This window comes from Carcharodon carcharias, chromosome 6 (assembly GCF_017639515.1).
Source record: "Carcharodon carcharias isolate sCarCar2 chromosome 6, sCarCar2.pri, whole genome shotgun sequence".
In the NCBI taxonomy this organism is placed as follows: Eukaryota; Metazoa; Chordata; class Chondrichthyes; order Lamniformes; family Lamnidae; genus Carcharodon; species Carcharodon carcharias.
Window position 1 is genome coordinate 135,677,883 of NC_054472.1, and position 26,753 is coordinate 135,704,635.

The following is a 26,753-nucleotide window of genomic DNA, read 5'->3' on the forward strand; positions in this document are numbered from 1 at the left end:
TCAACAGTGACTTTCCAACTTTCCTGAGCTGCTTCACAGTGGAGCCATGTCCATGAAAATCCACCTAGCATGCCATGCATGTCCCTCCAGGATGCCGTTGGTGTTGGGCTGCAGCATCTTCTGCTCCTCAGATGCCCACGATGTGAGCAAGGCCCTGGCGGCGCATCCTGACTTCTGCACGTCACAGTTGTCAAGACGTGTTCTGCACCGGCCTGTTCTCCCGCCGACGTGGGCAGATGATCGAGCAATGGGGGATGAATCCAGCAGGCTGGCCTTATAATTATATGCTGATGTATTACAATGAGGTTCCCGACATCTGATGCAGGGAATGCAGACCACCATAAACAGGCTGAGCGGACGATCACAAACTGGTTTCACGATGTCGTGAAACCAATTTTTGGCCTTCTCACCATATTGTTTGCTCACACCACTGAACATGCCCGACACTAGAGGGCAAGAACAATTTCACCCAATAAATATTAACAAAGTAGACAGAAGTTAAGTGGACACATGAAACACTGCACTACAGCCATGGACAGTGCAGGTTTACTCCTCCATAAACTGCCGAGTTCACAATCTGAGAATGAGGACAAGGATTTAAACTCAATTCAGTTGGGAGACATGGTGGCAATATAGGTTAGTGGGGGAGAGATTGGTGAAATGGGTAGGATTTGGGCAGCTATATTTTGATCAAGCTGAAATTTATGCATAGTATTAGTTGGAATGTCTGAAAGGAGGAAGTGCTGGGAAACCAAGCTGTACTTAAGTATATCCAAATCAAGATATTGAGAAATTCATATGAGTGAAGTTTCTGTCTGCCAGATGTGGAGTGCACATTCTCTCACCGTAGGGTCACCTCGACCTACTTAAGCTCAATACCCTTAAATACAGGTAAGCAACAGCCAAATTTTAGAAATCCCAAAGACAATGCTGGAATTGAACCAGCTGAAAGCTCACAGCTTACCAGTACAAAGAATGATGAGCTTTCCACTGCTAATCTAGCTCCACTCTATCTGCATAGAGATTTAAATCAAGTTGGAAACACCCTAGCCTCATTGAAAAATCTTTCATTTTAAGTTCCACTAATGAGCCAGACTGGTGAGCCAATCAACCAACAGTACTGTAAATCTACATAGTTCAGGTGGTGGATTGTTAAGTCTATCTTAAAGGGTTGTTTCCATTCCGATTGTTCATTGACAGGCAATGACAATGAAGAATTTTTATGTATATTGTAATGTTAGCACAGAAAATATCCCTAGGCTCTTTACAGGAGGAAGAGAAAAAATATTATACAAATAGAGATGGAAATAAGTTGCTGATCAATGGAGGAAGCAAATAGTAGGGGCAATGGAAAGTGGTGAGTTGAGCAGACCTTTAAAGTTGCTGAGAGAAAAGAGAGCGAGGGACTTTAGGAAGCAGCTCCACAGAGCAGGCTGAAGACCCAGGGACCAGCATTTTCTGCTTTTATTTCAGATTTCCACCATTCACAGTATTTTGTTTTTGTACACAAAAGGTTAATTGAAGAACTGAAGGCTGTGGCGGAGAATACAAAGCTGGAGGAAGGTGCAGGAAAAGGCTGAAATGAGACCAAGGAGAGATTTAAAGAGGACAATGAAGACTTAGAATGTAATACATTGGGGGACAGGGAGTTACTGTAAATCAGCATGAACAGGAGTGACAAGTGAGAGGACTTAATGTGGGATTGGATGATGTAGGTGGCAGACATATGATCTGGAACCCAAGAGATCTCACTTACCAAGGAAGATGGTTATTAATTAAATGAGAACAATGGGCTTCACTAAAGAAACAACAGCATGATGGTCTGCATAAATTGTATCCATGCCAGTAATCGTAATATGACTACACATCATACCCCATGTGGCAATGCCACCAGTTAGTGATGCCAAGCTTTAGGAAAAATTGCTCCCTGTTCTGCAACACAATAAGAGTGGGCACCAAAACTTGGTTATAGAAGCGTGTGGTCTTATACTCAGCTTCCGCAGAATGCCTTTCAACGAGGAACTTTACACCCTTCCAGACTTGACACTTAATTCAATAATATCAGATCATAACCTCTGCCCCTTTTTGTTGGATAGCAGGTTTTGGTGGCAATCATACTTTTCGCATTTACACCTCTTCTTGACACCTCTTTTGTTTCTTTGGTTGTCCCATTACCATCTCTTTTCGCTTGTCCCTTTTGTCATTAAATCTCTCCTGCCTTCAAACCTATCACAAGCCTTACTTTTTGTTCTTTCCTCCCTGCTCTGCCTTTTCTGCCTTGTTTAAAAACGGTTACATCTCCAAGCATTCTCAATTCTAATCAAGAGTCATTGACCTCAAATGTTGGGCCAATTTTTAAAACAGCTGGGAAAGCGGAACCATAGGCAGACACACCCACAATTTCCCATCACTGGCTGGTGTGCCAGTTTGCCCGCATGGTCCCACTTTGGAGCTGCTTTTGAAGGCCAAATGGTCTGAATGACCTACTTCTGCTCCTTAAGGTCTTATGGCCACTGGATGTGGGGGCGGTATATGCGGTGGGTAGCCTATTAAAGCAATTAACAGTCCTATGAAAGCCAAAGTTCTGAAGCCCATTTCATGAAGTATATGACTTCAGAAAACCAGGGCACTGGCAAGACAACTGATTGCCCTCAAATATACAAATCTCTGTTAAAAGGGGGAAAATTGTACTCCATTCAGTCCTCATCCTGATGGTCACTTTTGTGCATGGTTGCATCAAGGTCTGTACGGACCCTGAGTATGCAAATACCAAATGTCACTACGGGCTGAGGTTCTATCTGCCCCCATTGTTGCAAAGGACTCGTCTAGCCACGTTGCTGCAGAATGCTCCAGTCAGTTGGACCATGTTGTACTTCCTCTCTCCCCTAGAAAAGTTTGATCACAAGTCCATCAGGCAGTGGTCTACAAGAGGCCCTAGGACGAAAGGAGATGGTGCATCCTGTCGGATGGTTTGCTGAGGTTTCGAACAAGCACCAAGTAGTGGCTTGGCTGGTGGTGGGAAGGGCACTCCACGTCATATCCTTCATGGATACCCAGACTCTCAGCGCATCCTCTTGTTGCCCTCGAGGCAGCTGTGATACAGGAAATCATTGCCCACGTCCTTCTCAAATGTGCCTTTGCAAAGATGATCTGGAAAGTTATGCAAGCATTTATGTCCCTACAGGGAGGTGATGGTGTAGTGGTATTGTCGCAGGATTAGTAATCCAGAGACACAGGGAAATGCTCCGGGGACTGGGGTGAATCCTGCTATGGCAGATGATGGAATTTGAATTCAATAAAAATCTGGAATTAAAGCCTAATGATGACCATGAAACCATTGTCATTTGTTGTAAAAACCCATCTAGTTCACTAATGTCCTTTAGGGAAGGAAATCTGTCATCTTTACCTGGTCTAGACTACACGTGACTCCAGACCCACAGCAATGTGGCTGACTCTTAACTGCCCTCTGAAATGGCCCAGCAAGCTATTCGGTTGTAACAAACCGCTACAAAGTCACAAAAAAGAAATGAAGCTGGACGGACTACCCGGAATCGACCTAGGCTGGGTGCTGACAACGGCAATCACAGCCCTGTCGACCCTGCCAAATCTTCCTTACTAACATCTGGGGGCTTGTGCTAAAATTGGGAGAGTTGTCTCGCAGACTAGTCAAGCAACAGCCCTGACATTGTCATCCTCACGGAATCAGACCTTACAGATAATTTCCCAGACACCACCATCACCATCCCTGGTTATGTCCTGTCCCACCAGCAGGACAGGCCCAGCAGAGGTGGCAGCACAGTGACATACAGTTGGGAGGGAGTTGCCCTGCGAGTCCTCAATATCGATTTTGGACCCCATGAAGTCTCATGGCATCAGATCAAGGAAAACATGGGCAAGGAAACCTCCTGCTGATTACCACGTACCGCCCTCCCTCAGCTGATGAATCAGTGCTCCTCCACGTTGAATACCACTTAGAGAAAGCACTGAGGGTGGCAAGGGCACAGATTGTACTCTAGGTGGGAAACTTCAATGTCCATCACCTAGAGTGGCTCAGTAGCACCACTACTGGCTGAGCTGGCTGAGACCTAAATGACATAGCTGCTAGACTGGGTCTGTGGCAGGTGGTGAGGGAACCAAGATGGAAAAACATACTTGACCTCATCCTCACCAACCTGCCTGCCACAGATGCATCTGTCCATGACAGTATCGGTAGAAGTGACTATGACACAATCGCTGTGGAGACGAAGTCCTGCCTTCACATTGAGGATACCCGCCATCATGTTGTGTGGCACTACCACCGTGCTAAAAGGGATTGATTTCGAACAGAGCTAGACAGGACATCCAAGAGGCACTGTGGGCCATTAGCAGCAGCAGAATTGTAGTCAAACACAATCTGTAACCTCATGGCCTGTCATATACCCGCTCTACCATTACCATCAAGCCAGGGGATCAACCCTGGTTCAATGAAGAGTGCAGGAGGAGCACCAGGCATTCCTAAAAATGGAGGTGTCAACCTGGTGAAGCTATAACACAGGGCTACTTGCAACCCAAACAGCACAAGTAAGTGATAGACAGTGTTAAGCGATCCCACAACCAATGGAACAGATCTAAACTCTGCAGACCTGCCACATCCAGTTGTGAATGATGGTGGACAAGTAAACAACTCAGTGGAGGAGGAGGCACCACAAATATCACCATCCTCAATGCTGGGGGAGCCCAGCATATTAGTGCAAAAGATAAGGTTGAAACATTTGCTAGAATCTTCAACCAGAAGTACCAAGTGGATGATCCACCTGGGCCTCCTCCAGAGGTCCCCAGCATCACAGATGCCAGTCTTCAGCCAATTCGATTCACTCCACGTGATATCAAAAAATGGCTGAAGGCACTGGATACTGCAAAGGCTATGGGCCCTGGCAAAATTCCAGCAATAGTACTGAAGACTTGTGCTCCAGAACTGGCCATGCCCCAGCCAAGCTGTTCCTGTACAGCTACAACACTGGCATGTATCTGGCTATGTGGAAAATTGCCCAGCTATGTCCTGAACACAAAAAGCAGACAAATCCAACCTGGCCAATTACCGTACCATCAGTCTATCCTCGATCATCAGTAAAGTAATGGAAAGGGTCATCAAGAAGCACTTGCTTAGCAATAACCTGCTCACTGATGCCCAGTTTGGGTTCTGCCAGGGCCACTCAGCTCCTGACCTCATTACAGCCTTGGCTCAAACGTGGACAAAAGAGCTGAACTGCTGAGGTGAGGTGAGAGTGACTGCCCTTGACATCAAAGCTGCATTTGACAGAGTGTGGCATCAAGGAGCCCTAGCAAAACTGGAGTCAATGGGAAACGGGAGAAAACTCTTCACTGGTTGGAGTCATACCTAGCACAAAGGAAGGTGGCTGTGGTTGTTGGAGGTCAGTCATCTCAGCTCCAGGACAACACTGCAGGAGTTCCTCAGGTTAGTGTCCTGGGCCTAACCACCTTCAGCTGCTTTGTCAATGACTTCCTTCCATCATAAGGTCAGAAGTGGGGATGTTCGCTGATGACTGCACAATGTTCAGCACCATTCGCGACTCCTCAGATACTGAAGCAGTCCATGTCCAAATGCAGCAAGATCTGGACAATATCCAGGCTTGGGCTGACAAGTGGCAAGTAATATGTGTGCCACACAAGTGTCAGACAATGACCATCTCCAGTAAGAGAAAATCTAACCATCGCCCCTTGATGCCAGATAGTATTACCATCACTGAATCCTCCACTATCAAGATCCTGGGGGCTACCATTAACCAAAAACTAAACTGGGTTACCATATAAATACTGTGGCTAGAAGAGCAGGTTAGAGGCTTGGAATCCTGCGATGAATAACTCACCTCCTGACTCCCCAAAGCCTATCCACCATCTACAAAGGGCAAGTCAGGAGTGTGACAGAATACTCCCCACTTGTCTGGATGAGCACAGCTCCCAAAACACTCAAGAAGCTTAAAACCTTCAGGACAAAGCAGCCTACTTGATTGGCACCCCATCCACAAACATTCACGCCCTCCACCACCGCAGCAATGTGTACCATCTACAAGATGCACTGCAGGAATTCACCAAGGGTCCGTTGACAGCACCTTCCAAACCTACAACCACTACCATCTAGAAGGACAAGGGCAGCAGACACATGGGAACACCACCACCTGGAAGTTCCTCTCCAAGTCACTCATCATCCTGATTTAGAAATATATCTCTGTTTCTTCACTGTCACTGGGTCAAAATCCTGGGACTCACATCCACACTGCGGCTGGGAAGGATCTACATTACATGGATTGCAGTGGTTCAAGAAGGCATCTCCCCACCACCTTCTCAAGGGCAACTGGGGATGGGCAATAAATGCTGGCCCAGCCAGCGAAGCCTACATCCCGTGAATAAATTTTAAAGAAATGTCAAGATTCATCCCAAGCAGCTCTGTGATGCAGGATCCCATGCTCTTTTCTCAGAGCACATAATGAGACAACCGTTCCTTCACTGTTTCTGGGTCAATTACGTGGAACTCCCTCACTAACAACACTGTGGGTGTACCTGCAGCGGCTCAAGGAGGCAACTCACCACCATCTCCTCACGGGCAAATAAGTGATGGGCAACAAATGCTGGCTTTTCCAGTGATACTCACGTTCCATGAAAGAATTTTTAAAAAATAAACTGCTGCTGGAGAACCATCAACCCAGTGAAAGACGCTCTTTGGACTGCCTGAAGCTTGTTGGTCTTTCAGTGCAAAGAGCTATCAACCGAGCGTTGGAGACTGGCAAATTCCAAGGTCATGTACTATATTCTGAAGAACTAACTAAAGCTTGGGCAACTGCTGCAAAGGCCCAACGGGGAAAAGCCACTGGCTAAGACCTCCCATGATAGTACTTGTGAATTTGGCATTACTAATAGGCCCTACAGTGACCTTTTCTCAAGTATGGTGAACAAAGTTCAGCTTCAAACTCTGTATCCTATTCATCTCTGCCACATAACTCACGTTCAGCTTTACCCTTATTGTTCTTGAAACAGTGAAAGCAGAAATAATTAGAGACCGAAGCAACAAGGACAACAACTATTACAGGAAGACAGACACTGACATGAAAACAGAAAATAATTTTCCCTCAGAAAAATGTAACAAAAAACAGATTTTGGCACCTGATCTGGCTGCCGCTAGGATGATGTAGGTGTGCAGCTTCCACTAAATAGCTCTTAATTTTTGATGCAATTCACTTGAAGTTAACCAAACCAGCGCAAAAGGGGTGGCAAAATTTTAAGCAAAAAATACACTTCAGTGCAAATCAAATCAAATTTTTGTTATCCTTTGTGCTAGTTTAAGAACAGCTTGCTTAAGTGAGGCATGTCCACCAAATTGCCCACATCTCAGAGCCATTTCACCACCATTGAGAGCTCCTGTTAATTGTGCTTGTTTGTAGGCATTTCAGTACGCTAAAAAATTAATCTTTATTTGGGTGTAAGGTCACAATAAGCCTGCCTTAGAGCTTTTAAGTATTATTTTATACTTATGAATAAACTGAATACTGTACACAAATGTAACTAGCAAATGGATCTGTATAGCTTCTTTTAAAAGTAATTTTCAGTTATTTAGAATGAGTTACTCACAAATGATGGACTAGGCACTGAATGCAATGTTTTTTTGGTGATAAATCCATTTTTGGCTGTTTTAATTAAACTGCATCAAGTTACCATTCTTTACTATATCAAAAGTTAATATTATCATAAAACCTTTGCTTTAAAAACATGTTATAAAATTCTGTTTTATAATTGCACTGGTTCATTGCAGATTTTACACTTGCTGACATGCAAATGTGTTTGAATGAAACTTGATGGGAAAAAAGGCACTTCTCAAAAGGAGTGCCATTCTGGGCACAATTTGTGCCGAGATCACCAGTAATTTTTTATATACTTCCATGGGATGTGGGTGTCATTGGCAAGGCTAGCATTTGTTGCCCAACCCTAATTATCCTTGGGAACATGATGGTGAGCCACCTTCTTGAACTGCTGCAATCCACATGGTCTGGTTATGCCCCCAATGCTGTTAGGGAGGGAGTTCCAGGATTTTGACGCAGCAACAGTGAAGGAATGGCGATATATTTCCAAGTCAGGATGGTGAGTGGCTTAGGGGGAACTTCCAGGTGTTGATGTTCCTATGTATCTGCTGCCCTTGTCCTTTTGGGTGGTAGAAGTGGCAGGTTTGGAAGATGCTGTCAAAGGAGCCTCGGTGAGTTGCTGCAGCGCATCTTATATTTGGTACACAATAATGCCACTGTCCATCAGTGGTGGGGAGAATGAATTTTTAAGGTGGTGGATGGGATGCAAATCAAGCGGGCTGCTTTGTCCTGTATAGCATCAAGCTTCTTGACTGTTGTAGGAGCTACACTCATCCAGGTAAGTCATTCTCCTGACCTGTGCCTTGTAAATGGTGGACAGGCTTTGGGGAGTCAGAAAGTAAGTTACTCGTTGCAGAATTCTCAGCCTCTTGACCAGCTCTTGTAGCCACAATGTTTATCTGGCCAATCCAGGTAAGCTTCTGGTCAATGATAACCACCAGGATAGTGGGGAATTCAGCGATAATATGCTATTGAATATTAAGAGTTAGATTTTCTCTTGTTGGAGATGGTCATTGCCTGACACTTCACGCCACATATCAGCCCATGCCTGAGGTGTTGTCCAGGTCTTGCTGCATGCGCACACATTTGGCTTCATTATCCGAGGAGTCACAAAGTGAAGAACGTTGCACAATCACCAGCAAGCATCCCCACTTCTGACCTGATGATGGAGGGTAGGTCATTGATGAAACAACTGAAGATAGTTGGACCTAGGACACTGCTGCAGGAGTTCCTCAGGGGAAAGTCCTGGAACTGAAATGACTGACCTCCAACAATCACAAACACCTTCCTTTGTGCTAGTTATGACTCCAACCAGCGGAGAATTTCTCCCCGATTCCCACTGACTCCAGTTTTGCGAGAGCTCCTTGATGCCACACGCGGTCAAATGCTGCCTTAATGTTAAGGGCAGTTACTCTCACCTCATCTCGGGAGTTCAACTCTTTTGTCCATGTTTGGATCAAGGTTGTAATGAGGTAAGGAGCTGAGTGGCCCTGGTGGAACCCAAACTGAGGATCAGTGAGCAGATTATTGCTGTTTAAGCACCACTTAATAGCACCGTCAACAACCCTTTCATCACTTTGCTGATGACCAAGAGTAAACTGGCAGGGTTGGATTTGTCCTGCATTTTGTGAACAGGACATAACTGAGCAATTTTCCACATTTCCAGGTAGATGCCAGTGTCGTAGCCGTACTGCAACAGTTTGGCTAGGGCCATGGCAAATTCTGGAGTACAAGTCTTCAGTACTACTGCTGGAATATTGTCAGGGCCCATCCTTTGCCGTAATCAGTATCTTCTGATGTTTCTTGACATCACATGGATTGACTTAGCTGAAGACTGGCATCTGTGATGCTTGGGAACATCCGAGGGAGACCGAGATGGATCATCCACTTGGCACTTCTGGCTCAAGGTGATTGCAAATTCCTCAGCTTTGGTCTTTTGCATTGATATGCTGGGTTCCCCAATCATTGAGGATGGGGATATTTGTGGAGCTTCGTGCTCCTCATTAATTGTCCACCACCATTCATGACTGGATATGGTAACACTACAGAGCTTTGATCTGATCCATTGGTTGTGGGATTGCTTAGCTCTACCTATCACAGGCTGCTTACCCTGTTTGGTATGTATGTAGTCCTGTGATGAAGCTTCATATGGTTGACACCTCTTTTTTGGGTAGCCTGGTGTTGCTTGTGGCATGCTGTCTTGGACTCTTCATTGAGCCAGGGTTAATCCCCTGACTTGATGGTAATGGTGGAATGAAGGATATGCCGAGCTATGAGATTAAAGACTGTGGTTGAGTACAATTCTGCTGCTGCTGATGGCCCACAGCATCTCATGGATGACCAGTTTTGAGTTGCTAGCTCTGTTTGAGATATATCCCATTTAGTACGGTGGCAGTGCCACACATCACAACAGAGGGTATTCCTCTGTCAGAACTTCATCTCCACAAGGACTGTGCAGTGGTCACTCCTATGAAAACTGTCATGCAGCAGGTAGACTGGTGAGGATGAGGTCAGGCAGGCTTTTCCCTCTTGTTGGTTCCCTCACAACCTGCCATAGGGCCAGTGTAGCAGTTATGTCCTTCAGGACTTGGCCAACTCAGTCAGTAGTGGTGCTACCGAGTCACTCCTGGTGATGGACATTGACATCTCCCACCCCAGGGTACATCTTCTGCCCTTGCCACCGTCAGTGTTTCTTCCAAGTGGTGTTTAACGTGGAGCAGTACTGATGCAGTGATTCATCAGCTGGCAGGGCAAGGGGGAAAATGAGGAGGACAGTAGGGGGGTAATCAGCCGGAAGTTTCCTTGCCCATGATTGACCTGATGTCTTGAGACTTCATGGGGTCCGGGACCAATGTTGAGGACTCTCAGGGCAACGTCCTTGTGAATCTATATCGCTGGTCTGGTGGGTCTATCCTGTGGTGGAACAGAACATACCCAAGGACGGTGATGGTGATGTCTCGGACATTGTCCATAAGGTATGGCTCAGTGTGTATGACTACGACAGACTGTTGCTTAACTAGTCTGTGGGACAAATTTTGGCACAAGCCCCCAGATTTTAGTAGGACTTTGAGGGTCAACAGTGCTGAGATTGCCATTATCATTTACGGTGTCTAGGCTGATGCTGAGTGGTCAGTCCAGTTTCATTCTTTTTTGACTATTCTGTAGCGGCTTGGTACATCCGAGTGGCTTACTGGGCCATTCAGAGGGCATTTAAAAGTCAACCACATTCCTGTGGGTCTGGAGTCACATCTAGACCAGAGCAGGAAAGGGTAGCAGGATTCGTTCCTTAAAGAATATTAGTAACTAGATGGGTTTTTATGACAATTGGCTATGGGTTCATGGTCACAATTACTGAGGCTAGTTTTTAATTCCATATTTATTCATTAATTGAATTTAAATTCCACCAGCTGCCACGGTGGGATTTCAGACCGTGGGCAGGATCTTCCGGTCGGCGAGTGGGGGCGGGGTCCACTTGCCAACACTTAAAAAAAAAACGCAGGATGACGTCGAGTGGAACTCCCGACATCATCTCACGTCATTCCCATTTTCAGGATGGTGCACCACGGATCTGTCAACAGCCTTTTGAGGCCATTGAAAAACTAATTAAAGTCATTAATGGATCTGCCCATCCAACCTTAAGATTGACGGGCAGGCTGGGAGCCCTGGCGGGCTTCGGAAAAAGCATGAAACCTCATCCACGGGCAGGATGAGGTTTCATGAGGGTATTTAAATTTTTATTAAAGGTTTCAATAAAAGTTATAGACATGTCCCAACTCATGTGACTGTCACATGAGGGAACATGTCACGGAAATTTTTTTAGCATTTGTATTACAAATTTTAATTCTGAGCCGATCTCCCTGAGGCAGCACTTAGCCTCAGGGAGATCTACATGTGAAAGAGTGCACTCCCGGGTGAGGGAATCCCCCCGCGCCAGCACAGGGAATGCACAGCACTTCCAAGCGGACATCACGCTGGTCAGGCCTTAATTGGCCTGCTCACGTAAAATGACAGCGTGCCCCCAATCAGGGGCGCCAATCAGAAGCATGCCCACCCGCACCTGCTCCCGCACTTCCCAACTGGGGGGGGGGGGGGATTCTTCCCCATGTCTCCAGACATTGGCCTTTGGATTACTAGTCCAATGACATTACCACAATGCCACCACCTCCCCCAAAGTGGAAACCTCACCCCATAAACTGTGAAGTGGCTATTCCAAATGGAGTCTGGTGTAAAGTTTTCAATTATTGATAAATAACGTTTCAAATAAATTTGTGTAATTTTTTAATGAATACTCAAGAATGCCTGGACTATTCCCTTAGCAAAATATTACGTTTTTATAAAATTAGTACAGTTATAGCTTGCATAATTATTTCACAATCTGCAATAATATGTAATGTTTAAAGGATTAAAAGTAATACCTATTTGTTTCCGGTAGTGATCGATTGGGATTTTAGAGACACCAGCATCTTTCCTTCCCATTTTCAATGTTGCACAGAATATCTACAAATTAAGAATATTATAATCAGGAGATAATTTCAAAAAGATACATCAAATGCTTGAATTGTGAATATAAATATTTAACCTATTGACTCCCAACTCTAATGAGTGAATTTATAATCACTTTGCAAGGGAACCTGAAGATGTTCATCTTTAATTTTGTATTTGCTATCATAATCTAAGCTGGCACTCAATTCTTCTTTCTAAATATTTTTTATTGATTCATGGGATGTGGTTGTTTCTGACAAAGCCAGCATTTAATATCCACCCATAATTGTCCTTGGGAAGGTCATGGTGTGTAACCTCCTTAAACTGCTACAGTCCATATTAAGGTGCTCCCATAGAGCTGTTAGGGTACAGAATTCCAATAATTGACCTAGTGACGATGAAGTAACTTGGAGGCAGTGGTATTCCTATGCGCCTGCTGCCTTTGCCCTTCCAGGTAGAGGTCACTGGTTTGAGAGGTGCTGTTGAAGAACGCTTGGTGAGTTGTTGCAGAGCATCTTGTGGATGGTACACACTGCAGTCATGATTTGCTGATGGTGCAAGGACTGAATGCTTAAGGAACTGAGTGTGATGCTAATCCAGCTGGCTCCTTTGTCCAGGATGATGTTGAGCTTCCAAAATGTTGCTGGATCTGCACCTACCCAAGTGAGTGACACGCCTGATTTGTGCCTTGTCAGAGGTGGAAAGACTTTGAAGAGTCGGGGGGTAGGTTACTCTCCATAGGATTTTCAACCTCTGATCTACTCTTGTAGCCACAGTAGTTATGTGGATGCACCAGTCAAATACCTGGTCGGTGGTGATGGTGGCAGATTCAATGATGGTCATGCTACTAAATGTCATGGGGAGATGGTTAGATTCTCTCTTGCTGGAGATGATCATGGTCTTGCACATGTAAAACACAAAAGCTGCTTGCCACTTCTCAGCTGAAGCTTGGTTGTTGCCCTGATCTTGTTGCAAGGGGGCATGGATCGTTTCATTGCCCGAGTTTCAGATCTTCCTCACCTCCAGTGGCTCTGATTTGTCAATGCTTGTCTGACATCCAGTATTGGGTTAGTAAAATATTTCTCCAATATTGGGTTGTAGAAGGTTAACAGAGTTAGTGGGAAATGAGGCCATGGTGAGATTTGAAAACAAGAATGAGAATTTTAAAATTGAGATGTTACCGAATGGGTAGCCAATCCAGGTCAGTGAGCAGGGGGTGATCGGTGAACAGATTTGGCACAAATTATGAGACGGGCAGTAAAGCTTGGGACGAGGGTGAAACCAGAGCTATTGCCTATCGTTCCCACCACAAACTCCAGTCCCTAGCCACCAGCTCCATCCCTCTCTCTGGCCACTGGCTGAGGCTGAATCAGATAGTTGTATCTGATGCCAAGATAAGCTTCTGACCACATACTCGTGACATCAGAAAAATGTAAAGGTGTGGTGTAATGCAAGTTGGTGTTGTAGCAGACACTTCAACAAAGCATGATGGAATGCTACACTGAGGTGTTTTTTTTTTGCAGGAGACATCAAGCCTGTCTGCCCAATCAGATGGATGTAAAAAAATCTCATTGTAACTGGAAGTGCTCATTTTAAGTTGCTTCATTCAGCATTTTTTTTTTACTTTAGAGCCACGGATATAACAGGGCCGGTAATCAAGACTTTCACCTTAGCATTTTTTCGTGCCAGGTCTGATGGGGCGTGCGTGACCCAATTGGCACCATTTTGGAGCAGCTTCTCTCACTACCCCCACCCGAGACTCTCTCCTGCTCCGTGAGAGTCTCTCCCGCTCCGCGAGCCTCTCTTCCCCTGGCCATGACTCCTACTCGCCACTTCCCCCACCCCCCCCCGACCCTCCCATTTGCAACTCCTATTATTCCCTTCCTTCCTCTTGCCATCCCTCTCTTGAGCCCTTGCTCACACCAAGGGTTGGGCAGGGGGAAGCGGCGAGCGGGAGGGTCGGGCAGGGGGAAGCGGCGAGTGGGAGAGAGTCGGTGAAGGGGAGGTAAGTAGAATGAGTTAGCATATTTCTTTCAAAGTATAATAAATTTAAAAATGAAAGTTATTTTGTTTACTAATATAGGAATGTACAGTATTTCAACCTGCAGGGTATGATGCTATAAGGTTTTTTCTCTGACAAGAAATGTCCTACAGAACTTAACCATAGATGCGAAAATCTGATTCACTTAAAGCATTTCGCTTAAAGTTGCACTCTTCAGGAATGCAACTACAGCTGTAAGTAAAGAATTCCCCACTGCATTCTAAGTCTTAGTCAATAGTTAACCATTGACCAACACCATATAAAAAAAACAGATGATCGGGTTATCATTTCATTGCTGTATGTGGTATATTGCTCTATGTAAATAGTTTGCCACATTTTCCTAGTTTACAAGTGTAATCCTTCAGAAGCACGTCAATACTTCAAAGACTGTAAAAGGGCTTTGGGATATCCTAAGATCATGAAAAACACTATCAATACAAGTTTTTCCTTTCTTCTTCTTTCTCTTGGTTTCTTCCCATGTACTATTAGGCATTGTCATCTAACATTTATTTGAAGCTAAGAATAAATGATATATATTGTGGAATATGAAAACAGTAATTAAAACAGTGGACTGCAGTGTTTTCAAAGAAAATTCCAATTCCTATCTTAAAAAAATGTTTAAATGCCACTATATTGGAGAAAATATGAAGTTGCATATCCTTGCAAATTCAGATTATAATAACATAAATTTAATTGCAATCACCATAATTTGAATTTAAAAGCTGGTTTGATTCAATTTTGTTTTGAGTAATTAACATGTTAAATCTGGTAAAAATAATAAGATACTGGACAATCTTACCTGATCTATCATAAGTGATATTACATTACTACCCCACAACATTAGTGAAAAAAATTACATGACTAAACATTAGCTTTTCAGTAATATAATTTTTATAAGATAACTTGTACTTAATAATCTCACTAGTACTTCAACTAAAATCATGATTTTTAAATATATTGCCTGACCAAGGTTTTAAATATTGCTGAAAAAAGAGACATGCGGCATTGAATGTACAAATAAGTCTCATGTTTCACTCTGAAGGTGTGTGAACATTTCCAACTTCTTGACTTAGCAGCAAGACAACACACATCTCCAATCCCTGACCAATCAGGTACTTTTGCCAGTGTGTCAACAAAAGTTGCATTCACCAAGCAGGAGGTACTCCACCACAATTAACTATTGGTATGAATTAGTCCTTAAATTATAATGATTTTAAATAGCCTGTCACTTTCACCCCACTGCCTCCTTAAAATAACTGGATCATTTTCCCATTGGCTTTCTTTGCAATAAACTAATTTAGCTCTTGACCAGTCTTCATAGCTCATTTATTTAAGCCTAGGATATTTCTTGCTGCCTTTCCAACAAATTAGAAGATAGATTTGGGTGAGACAAAATGGTCCCAGCTTTTCCAAATATCAACCATTACTGCCCAAGTCCGTTCCTTAAATGAATCCGACATATGTTCTTGCTCTTAATCGCCTTGTGTAAAGATATAATTCCTGCTACTGATTTTAACCACACCCTTCACAACCTGACTGTATGCCCTCTTGTCCTAATTGTTTCTGGGTATATCTGAATGTATTATTCTGGGTCTAATTTCTAACCAATTAAATAAATTATATACTCAATGAGGTTCCTACTAATGAATCTTTTATTGAGACAGAAGAATTCTACTTTATCCAGTTGTTCCTCATAGGTTAACAACCCAACACCAGAGATTAGGATTCCTTCTTTTGCTCCTCTGCAGCACCTCTATATTCTGCTTGGCCTCTTGGGTTGACAATCAGAATACGAACATACAAAATTAATGGTAAGAAAAGACGAACTGGTCCATCGAGCCTGTGGGTCACCCAAGTTTGTTCCCCATCCCCCCAACTTGGCTTCATCTCCAAATTTAACAACCTTGTACTGAAACTTCATTATCAGTTCATTTTTCCAAACCAGGAACAGAAGGGACTCATGCACCAAAAGTACCCATAGAACCATAAACCAGAACAGAGGCCATTTGGTTCATCGCCTCTGTGATGGCTCTTTGCTGAAGCCACCCACAACTAATTCTTTTGTTAGTACAGAACTTGAGTATTGCTGAAATATAAAGAAATGTGTTAGTGAAGCTTTTTGTCTTGCACTCATCAGGACAGACACAAGAATACCAAATTTCAAAGGTAGCAACAATTTATGTTACATGAGAAAAGGGTGCTGATTGGTTGGCAAATTGACTCTGATTGGACGAGGCATTGCCATGGAGAATGCACTAGGCAAATATTGTTCCCAGCTCTTGTTTAATTCAAAAAAGGGTAAATGTCTGGACATGCATCTTTTGTGAGCAATACTCTGATTCTTCTGACCTACTCTCTCCTAACACGGCATCTTCCTCTGCTTCAAACATATATCCAATTTTCTCTCAAAAGATGGAATGGTGCCTACCTTAGTCACTCTCTGTGGCAAATTATTTCACATTCAAGTAATGTATTCTGTAAAGAAATTTCTCTTAATTTCTCTGCTTATTCTCTTATGTTCCCAGAGGAAATATTTCCCTTTTCACTACAACAAAAATTTTAGTGTTAAAAACATCAGTTAAATATCTTCTTGGCCTTCTGCTCCAGTGGGAACAATCTCAGTGTTTCATCGCTCGTTAGTTTGCTATCTTCCTTGTTTTTTTCATCCATAACATCATCCTACTCAATTTACATTATATACTCTCTGTCAATCAATACCTTCCCCACTGTATCTAGCTTTCCTAAACTCTATGATTTCTTTCCTACAGCGAATTACTAAATTGTCATTAATTAAATCTTTACTTCAGCCTTAGTTTTATTAATCTAAATTTATGAAGAGATCATTTTTGGTATATGTTGTCAAACGCCTTTAGGAAGTCCCAAGCGCACTACACAGAAGGCATTTTTCCATTGAGTACAATGGCCAATACTAGTCACAATACTCAAAATGCAGTCTTATCAATTCTCTATAGAATGAATTTACATCTGATCACTTACACAACTTCAAGCTCCATTTGCATTTGCAATCTGCTTCAATAAATAAAAAATTATGGTGTCTTAATATTTTGCTGTATTTAAAGTCAAGGTACACTGAAAATACTGCATTCTGGTCTACTGTACTTTTCTAATTATAAGATGTATAATACGGTGAGCCAGCTATCCCCCTTCAAAGCTACACAGTAATCTTCGTTCTCTCACACTGCTTTGATGGTTAGTAAACAAAACTCTACAGAAATCCTAGGAGACATCAGCAGACGCTGCCACAGTGTCTAATCAGATAGCCATTTGCATAAAGTATCAAGTGTAATTTAAAATGTGTTGCTGTAGATGTGGAAAGGGAATAATAGATCTATATTGGTATGTTTGAAATGAAGGTTGTTATCAAAAACACATTCCTTTGGGACTGTAACTCATCACCCACTGCACTCTCATAAAGACTAGTTTATACCTCAGAAGGCCAAACTACATTGATATTCTTACACGATTGCTGAAACACTCTAGGAAATAAACCCATTGCATTCTCAAAAAAAATTAAGATTTCTTGCTATATTACTTGCGGGTATGCAAAAGTTATTTGAACATTAATATAACCTTGACCAAATTAAATTGCTGTGGTTCAAATATTAACAAAGCATTTTATCAACCATTCTGCCAATTAGCTTCACCATGTAGGGAATTTGAGCTGAAAACGTTTTGGAAATAGCAATGCAAAGAACATTCCACTTCAAAGTTATTTTGATCCTAGATATCAAATTTATTGCTTGAATTAAAGGTATATTTTCAAAATAGGGTTACATATCTACGAATTTGCTGTGAAAAAACAGGATGCTCACTAATTGTTGGGTAGGTAAATGCATCATGAATAATAGTCATAGAGCCATTTACAGCATAGAAGGAGGCCATTCAGCCCATTAAGTCCCTGCAAAGCAATCCCATCAGTCCCATTCAATTCCCATAGCCCTGCAAGTTTATTTCCTTCAAGAGCCCATTCAATTTCCTTTAGAAATCACTGATTGTTTCTACTTCCACCATCCCCGTGGGCAGCGGGTTCCAGGCTATTACCACTCATTGCATAAAAATAGTTCTCCCCCACATTCCCCACCCCACACTCCCCACATCTCTTGCCCAATATCTCAAATGTGTGTCACCTAGACCTTGTACCATCAGCTAATGGGAACAGCTTTTCCGTGTCTGACTCATCTAAACCTGCCATAATCTTAGAGTCATCGAGTCATAGAGGTTAACAGCACAGAAAAAGACCCTTCGGCCCATCGAGTCTGTGCCGGTCAAACAAGTACCTAACTATTCTAATCCAATTTTCCAGTACTAGGCCCATAGCCTTGAATGCCATGGCACCACAAGTGCACATCCAAATACTTCTCAAATGTTATGAGGTTATCTACCTCTCCCACCCTTTCAGACAGTGAGTTCCAGACTCCCCCCACCCTCTGGGTAAAATAAATCTTCCTCATATCCCCTCTAAACCTCCTGCCCCTTACCTTAAATCTATGCCCCCTGATTATTGATCCCTCCACCAAGGGGAAAAGTTCCTTCCTGTCAACCCTATCTATGCCCCTCATAATTTTATACACCTCAAAGCATGTCCCCCCTCAATCTCGTATGCTCCAGGGAAAATAACCCCAGTCTACCCAATCTCTCTTCATAACTAAAACTCTCCAGCCCAGGCAACATCCTGGTAAATCTCCTCTGCATTCTCTCAAAGACCTTCACGTCTTCCCTAAATTAATAAATAAATTAATGGACTAACATATTAAATAAGACATAATACAGAGCATGATAATGTGCCAGTTGGCCCTGCAAATAAGGAGGTGGTGAAGGAAGAATGTCAGGCACTTTGCTGACAGGAAAGGTGTGTTCAGGTTTGCACTTGGACTATTATTCCTTGATTTTATTCCCTGACTGTTTGCCAGCAAACAAAATGTGCACAAGCAGTACTTTCTTTGCACTTTTGTCATTTTTTTCCTTTTAAAAAAACCCGCTTGCTATGGGAAAACCATAGGATGGGACGTAATTTACACAAATAAACTTGGTAGAAAGTTTTACTCAGGGATTTTATTAATTTTTTGTAAATATCCAGTTGATTAGAGCTTACTATTGCAGCTAATGCTACATAGGGAAGAATTTTCTCCCTGTCGGGGAGGTTGGGCAGGAACAGGCGCAGGTGTGCGTGCAGCCGATCACCGCCCGCGATTGGCTGGGTGCCGCCATTTTACACAGGCGGGGCAATTAAGGCCCGTCCAGTGTGACGTACACTCGGAACGCTGAGCGCTCTCCGTACGGGCGGAGGGTGTTGCCCGAGTCGGGGCCTGCGCGCTTTCGTGCATGTGTACAAAAGAGCACGGAAATCTCCCTGAGGCACAAAGCTGCCTCAGGAGATTAGCTTAAGTGCAAAAGAATTTGATAAAGGAAAAAAAAATTTTAAGACAAGTCCCCTCATGTGAAACTGTCACATGAGCTGGTAAATGGTTATTAATTTTATTTAAAAATTTTACAAGACTTTAAAAACCTTCATGAAACCTCATCCCGTCCGTGGATGAGGTCCCATGAAAAATGCAAAGGCCGCCTGGGCTCTTTGCCTGCCTGCCAACCTTAAGGTTGGACGGGCAGCTCAGTTTATTGATTTAATTGATATTTAAATTGCCTTAATAGGCCTTTGACAGCTCAGTGGGTGAGCAGCCGACTCAAGTGCACGCCCGCCAAACCAAAAATTTGAATGCATGCGGTGACCTCGAGATGCACGCCTGCGTCACTGCGCGTCATTTTACGCCTTGGCAAGAGGGCCCCGCCCCCATTGCCAAGCCAAAGATTCTGCCCGTAGTCACATTTACTTCACAATGATGCAAAGTAATTAATCTTAAAACAAATTTACTTATTCAGAGAAATATGAATTGAACAAACAAAATTTTACATTTTAAATGGCAGGAATATTCCTGGTTGAAACTATGGTCGAGGTAAGTTACCTTAACACGGCCAACAGCAGCCACATTGCAATATCTGTGGGTTTGGGGAGAAGGGGAATGGGGGGTTGGGGAAATCAACCATGGTTTTGAGTCCAGTAAGCAATGACCATTCTTAACAACTTAGGGAGAGATATTGTTCTCGGTAACACCCATTTTTTTGGAAGCTACAGGTGTCATTAGGGATCCAAAATGGTGTTCGTTGCATGCACACATATTTTTAAGCATGAAATGTGTCAGGCACCAGCTTGGTGAAGGCATTCACATGTGTGTAGTTAGAGCCAGAAGTACGCTGAGCAAGCAGATCATGATGTCAATCAGCAGGCAATGCTGGACTGACATCGCTAATATACCATTTTGGAGGTCCACGCTCCATCTAATCCCCTCTCAAAATCGCACAAGAACACAAGAATTAGGAGCAATAGGAAACCATTCAACCCTATGAGCCTCCTCCACCATTCAATATGATCATGGCTGATATGATGGCAGGCCCTTAACTCCACTTTCATGTCTGCCACCCCATGATCCTTGACTCACTTATCGATCAAAAATCTATCTAACTTAGCCCTGAATATATTCAATGGCCCAGCCTCCACTGCTCTCCAGGATATAGAATTCCACAGACATCTGAGAAAAAAAGCTCTCTTCTCAGTCTTAAATGGGAAACTCCTAATTTTTAAACTGTGCCTCCTAGCTCTAGACTTCCCCACAAGAGGAAACAACCTCTCAGCATCACACTGTCAGGTCCCCTCAGGATCTTAGTGAGATCACTTCTCATTCTTCTTAACACCAATGGGTATAGACCTAGTTTGCTCAACCTTTCCTCACAAGATAGCCCCTTAGTCCCAGGAATCAGTCGAGTGAACTTTCTTAACTGCTCCTAAATACGGCAACCAAAACTGTACATGGAACTCCAGTTGCTGTCTCACGAAGACCCTGTACAGATGTAGCAACACTTTGCTACTTTTGTACTCGATTCCCCTTGCAATAAACGCCAACATTCCATTTGCCTTCCAAAACACTTGCTGTACCTGCATTTTAACTTTTTGTGATTCATGTGCCAGACACCCAGATCCCTCTGTATTGGACAGCTCTGCAGCCTCTCTCAGCTGAAATAATATAATGCCTTTCTATTCTTCTTGCCAAAGTGGGCATTTTCCCACATTATACTCCAACTGCCAAATTTTGTCCACTCACTTAACCTATCTAAATCCCTTTGTAGACTCTTTATGTCCCCTTGACAACTTACTTTCCTACCTATCTTTGTGCCATCAGCAATTTTAGCTACCGTATATTCAGTCCCTTCAAACTCATTGATATAGATGCTTAAATGGTTGAGGCCCAGCACCGATCCCTGTGGCAATCCACTAGTTACAGCCTTCCATCTTGAAGATTACCTACTCTCTATTTCTTGTTAGCATTGTTTAGGATCAGTTAGCTATGTTTTTTATTCATTCATGGGATATGGGTGTCACTGGCTAGGCAGCATTTATTGCCCATCCCTAATTGCTCTCCAGAAGGTGGTGGTAAGCTGCCTTCTTGAAGCATTGCAGTCCATGTGTTGTAGGAATACCCACAGTGCTGTTAATATGTTACCCCTACACCACGAGCTGTTAATTTGTGTAGTAACCTGTGATGTGGCACCTTATCGAATGCCTCATGGAAATCCAAATACACCACATCTACAGGTTTCCCTTTATCCACCTTGCTTGTTATTTCTTCAAAGAATTCTAATAAATTAGTTAAACATGTTTTCCCTTTCACAAAACCATGTTGACTCTGCCTTATGTTCGGAAATAGAGCTATTTTAAGTAAATTATATTTGTATTTGCGGGTGTTAGGAATGAGTTTTAGCTTTAAAGTTGATTTGTATTTCTGTATTTGTGTGTTAAGGAAAGATCAGGTTGAGTTTTAGCTTCACTTCAAAAGGTGCTTACATTTTTAATGAGAGGTTTACGACTGTTGCAGCTAAGTTAAACAAACAAGAATAGAACAAAAACAGTGCTGTTAGGGGTCCAGAGAGGCAGGTCCCTCACACAGACACACACAGAAACACAAAAGAAACAGCAGTTTTGAGTTCAGTTTGAAACCAGGGCTCCAGAGAGACTAGATACTGGGACAGGGAACTGTAAAGTGAGAGCAGATTTCCAAAAAAAGAACTAAAAGGTCCCAAGGCCAAAGGAGTGAGACAGAATTAGGGGTAAGTCCCAAAAAGGCCTTCTAGTCAAAGGAAGGACAAGAACCTGGAAAAGGCCAAAGGAGTGAGACAGAAATAGGGGTAAGTCCCAAAAAGGCCTTCTAGTCAAAGGAAGGACAAGAACCTGGAAAAGACCCTGTTAATGAAGAGTCAGGGGCAGAGAGAAAGGCGCCAAACTTCAGATTTAAAGAGACAAAAGCTGCAGAAAGCAGATTTAAAGCGAGAACATCTTGCAAGAGGCAAGAAGGTCCAAATAGATGGCTGAAGGTCTGTAACTCTTTGCTATGGGCATGTGAAGCAATGGTGTACTGTTGATGGCTGAGTCAGTGAGAGTGCGTGGAAGACAGCTTGGATGAATGTGGTGACTCAAAAAGAGGAACATCAGAAGGAGAGTTCAAAACCTTGGAGGTGAATCCCTACAGAAGGCACCTGAGAGAAACATTGGTTTTTGAGCAGATTCCAAGGCAGGTTCCTCGAGAGTGGAGATTGGAAACCCTCGGGTGAAAGATGAAGTTTAGTGAGACCGGTTGGCTCATGATGGGACAAGCGTCTAGGGGGAGTTGATGAGAGATCCATGACATCTGATTGAGGTGGCATCTGTCACTTGGTTTCAAGTGTGGTGTGTCTGACCACAGGGTGCCTATTGGTTTACATGGACTATGTACTTACTGTGAACATTAGAGTATAAGAAAGCTTTCGTAACTAGTGTTATCCTTACAAATCTGCATATATCTGTAAAGAATAGTTGTGGGTGAAGGAGCAATGTAATATAGTTCATCTTTTCTCGTTGAATAAATGTTTTATGTTTTTGTTAAAAGTTCATCAGCTGACTCTTCTGAATGTGTTCAGTAGTTACTTTCCACATATCTAAACAAAGAATTCAAAGTTAGGATCTATCAAGCTGGGCTCCTCCTTGGGATCAGGCTTGTCCAGGGGTAACCTCAGCTGGGATCATAACACTGATTGCATGATGAGTTTCTAAATGTCCTGCTATTACCTCCTTAATAATAGATTCTAGCATTTTCCCTATGACAGGTGTTAGGCTAACTGGTCTACAGTTTCCTGCTTTTGGACTCCTTCCTTTCTTGAATACTGTTGCTATATTTGTGATTTTCCAATGTGCTGGGGCCTTACCCGAATCTAGGGGATTTTTGAAGATCCCAACTAATGCATCTACTATCTCCGTACCCACTTCTTTTAAGGCCTTAGGATGCAGGCCATAGTTGAATACATTATTCAGCAGGAAGGAGTCCCCACCTGTGCTATTTAAACTACTTACAGGTTAGTTGCTGGTTGATTTCTTCTAGCTTTTGCTAAAATTTTACATGTTCTTGATGCTTTCAATAGCTGCTTCAAGTTTCAAAAGTCTACATGGAGTGGTGTGGCAGATGCTGAAGTATTTTTGTTGACTTCAAGGCTTCTGCACCATCCAATTATTCTCTGACGCAGGTGCACTGGTAGGTGGAATCTCTTAAAATTGAAAATGATTTGGAGTATGAACAGAGCCTACACAGAGTGAGGCAAGCTGCTAGAAGAGGAAAGAGTGGGAGAAGGATCCTTAGTTGGAGGCCACATCTGCTCAGGGTGTTCAGGGAGCAATTCCTCTACCTAACTCTCAGTGATGGCCAAAGTTTGAGATATTTATGTTTCACTGACAAGGTCCTTACAGAAATCTGCCAACTGCTGCAGTCACAATCCAACCTCAGAGCATGGCAAGGATCAGTGGTTGTGAAGGTGACCATGACTATGATCCGTTATGTGTCTGGCACCTTCCAGGTATCTGCTGGAAATATTAGCAACAGTTCATTGTAACAGTTTGCCGTTCACTGCTGTATATTCATTGAGGCTCTCTATTCGAGGGATAACTCCATTTCGTTCCCTGTTGACAAAGGGAAGCAGACGGAGTGAGCGTAAGGGTTTACAAGATTTTCAGGTTTTCCCATGGTACAAGGTGCCATTGATTGTATGTACATTGTTTTACGGGTGTCATACATCAACTCCCCCAAGTAGTGGAACTGAAAGGGATTCACTCCCTCAACATTCATTTGGTGCATGACTATAGGCAGCGCACTATGCAGGTCAATGCCCAGTATCCTGGCGGCAGTCCGCAGTGCTGGATGTATTTTAGATATCACAACAAACCAAAGGACAGTTACTGAGCAAAGCAGACTATCCATTGACAATATGAGTCATGACTCCAGCTCACAAACCACGCTTATGTGCACAACATGCATAACAGTAAGAATCATGTTGCCACAAAAAATGTGATCAAGCATACCACTGGCATCCTGAAGCAATGATTCCACAGTCTGTGGGACTGGACAGCTGTGGGGGAGGCCTGTAGTACTTGGTTGAGCAGGTCTCAAGATTCGTGATGGTAGGCTGCAGACTTGACAACATTGCCAACATGAGGAACAGCCCTTGCCACCACGTATCAGGCAAGAAGCTTAGGAATATATGCATTAGGAGGAGGAGGCAACCTAGATAGTCCTCTTCTGCCTGGGCCAAACACTATGTGAAGAACTGAAGTGCGATAAGTGATCACCACTCCAATTCCTCATTCACAGTCCCACATCTTAACTTCCCTCTGTCTCTTAACTTCCCTCTGTCACTGGCCATCACATTATCCTCTTGACTACAATGCAAAAGTAAAACCCATTAGAAAACAAACATTCAAAATTAAATTTATAAATGAAATCATACCCTACTGCGTACAATCACCCACCTACATTCCCTTAGTTCCTGTTTTCCATGTTGCCTGTCCCTGTGTTATCCCATTGTTATTTTACTCCACCATTCAAGACAATATTTTTTCCAGGAGTGCATTGTAAGTTATTGGTGTGAGTGAGAATCTTCAGGTATTCATGCGAGCTTAGAAATCTTGTTTAATTTCTTTGCAACTGGATGAATAATCCAAATTTCCTGAGTTCAAGTTGCATATTGGCAGGTTGTGAAATTGAATTCAGTTAATCTGGTAAATTGGGGCTAGCAACAGGGAAAAAAAAGGCATGAAATCTCTCAGTCAAAAATCCCATGACTGCACAAATGTCTTTCCTGAATGGGAACTTGCCATTCCTATCCAGACTGGTCTAAAAGTAACTCCAGATGACGTCACATGAAGTGCCCTGACAAGCTACTCAATTATGCAAGTAATTGATGCCTATCATCTGCACAGAACAATTAAATCATCTGCACAGAACAATTAATGATAGGCAGTAAATGCAGCCTTGCTAATGCTGTCCAAATTCCAAGAATAATACATATGTATATATACTTAGGAAAAGGAGATAAGGAACAAGAAAGAGCCTGTTAAAATTGGCATTAACTGGGCAGGCTGACTGTGCAGGGGGAATTCTGGCTGTAGGTACAGAGTGAACATCAGCAGGTTCTAGAATTAATACCAGTTACAGGTAGAATATTGGGGCATTACACTTATTGCCAGTTACATACACCAGTATTGTCTGTTACATAGAAATTACCAGTGAATTATCATTACTTTTGGATATGAGGGGAATCCAAGTCCAATCGATCTTGGTATTTGTTATTGGTGCAACATCAGTGCGCTACTAGTAACTATTTGTGAAATAAAGTTGCTCTCATCTCTGAATCCTCGACCCACATTTGGTATCTCTTCAATGCACTCTGTTTCCTTTCTTTGTCTGTTCACGGGTGGCTTTCTATTTCTCAGGACTTCTTGCACAACAGCTGCTGGAGCTAAACCACAAGCAAACATTCTCAAAACAGGGGGCTTGGTTTTTTTTTTAGGTAAATGCAATTACATTTGGGGATATCAGGTGATCACAACCTCCAACCCTACAAATGCCTCTTCTGCTTAAGGCACCTTGCACCTCAGCCAAGAGTGAACATTACAACTGTAATCCTAGGTCATACCAGTGAAACGTCAGGGATTCAAACTTCTGAACCATCTGAGGTCTCACTAAATGGTATTTTTATGCTAATTTATAATCGTTGAATATTACTAGAACATGAATACTTTACTAAAAATACTATTAACATAAAATTGGAACTATGTCACAACATGTGCCTGTGTAAAATGTAACTTACAGTAGAAAATGTTGTACATATATGAAAATCAGCAGAAATTTGGATAATAAAAACCATGTTAATTTCAGAATTTAAATTGCTTATCAGCTAAGCAGCATGGCTGATTTACATAATCCAGATGCTCCCACCCTCCTTTTACTCTATTTGAATCTCGTTCCGATGCCTGCAGCCTCCCTACCTTTCTTATCAGTTATGAAGGCAGAATATTCTGGAATATGGACTTGAAGAGATGCAAGTCTGCTTTATAAAAACATAGGAACATGCAAGGCCATTATAGTCCACCTGGTCTCTTCCAGTTTATGCTAAGAGAAGTACATTTTTTAACCAAAAGAGTTATAGGTCAGTAATTGTCATGCCAT

At 42.9% G+C, this 26,753-nt stretch overlaps 1 protein-coding gene across 1 annotated transcript in view; it reads right to left on the reverse strand.

Moving 5' to 3' along the window:
* The window catches only part of triqk (triple QxxK/R motif containing), a 101,169-nt gene that overhangs the window by 66,545 nt on the left and 7,871 nt on the right, over window positions 1-26,753 (reverse strand). The window contains exon 2 of the mRNA XM_041189008.1: window positions 12,047-12,128. Coding sequence (XP_041044942.1) covers window positions 12,047-12,107 — 61 coding nt within the window. The 5' untranslated portion in view covers window positions 12,108-12,128. The remainder of the gene's footprint in view (window positions 1-12,046; window positions 12,129-26,753) is intronic.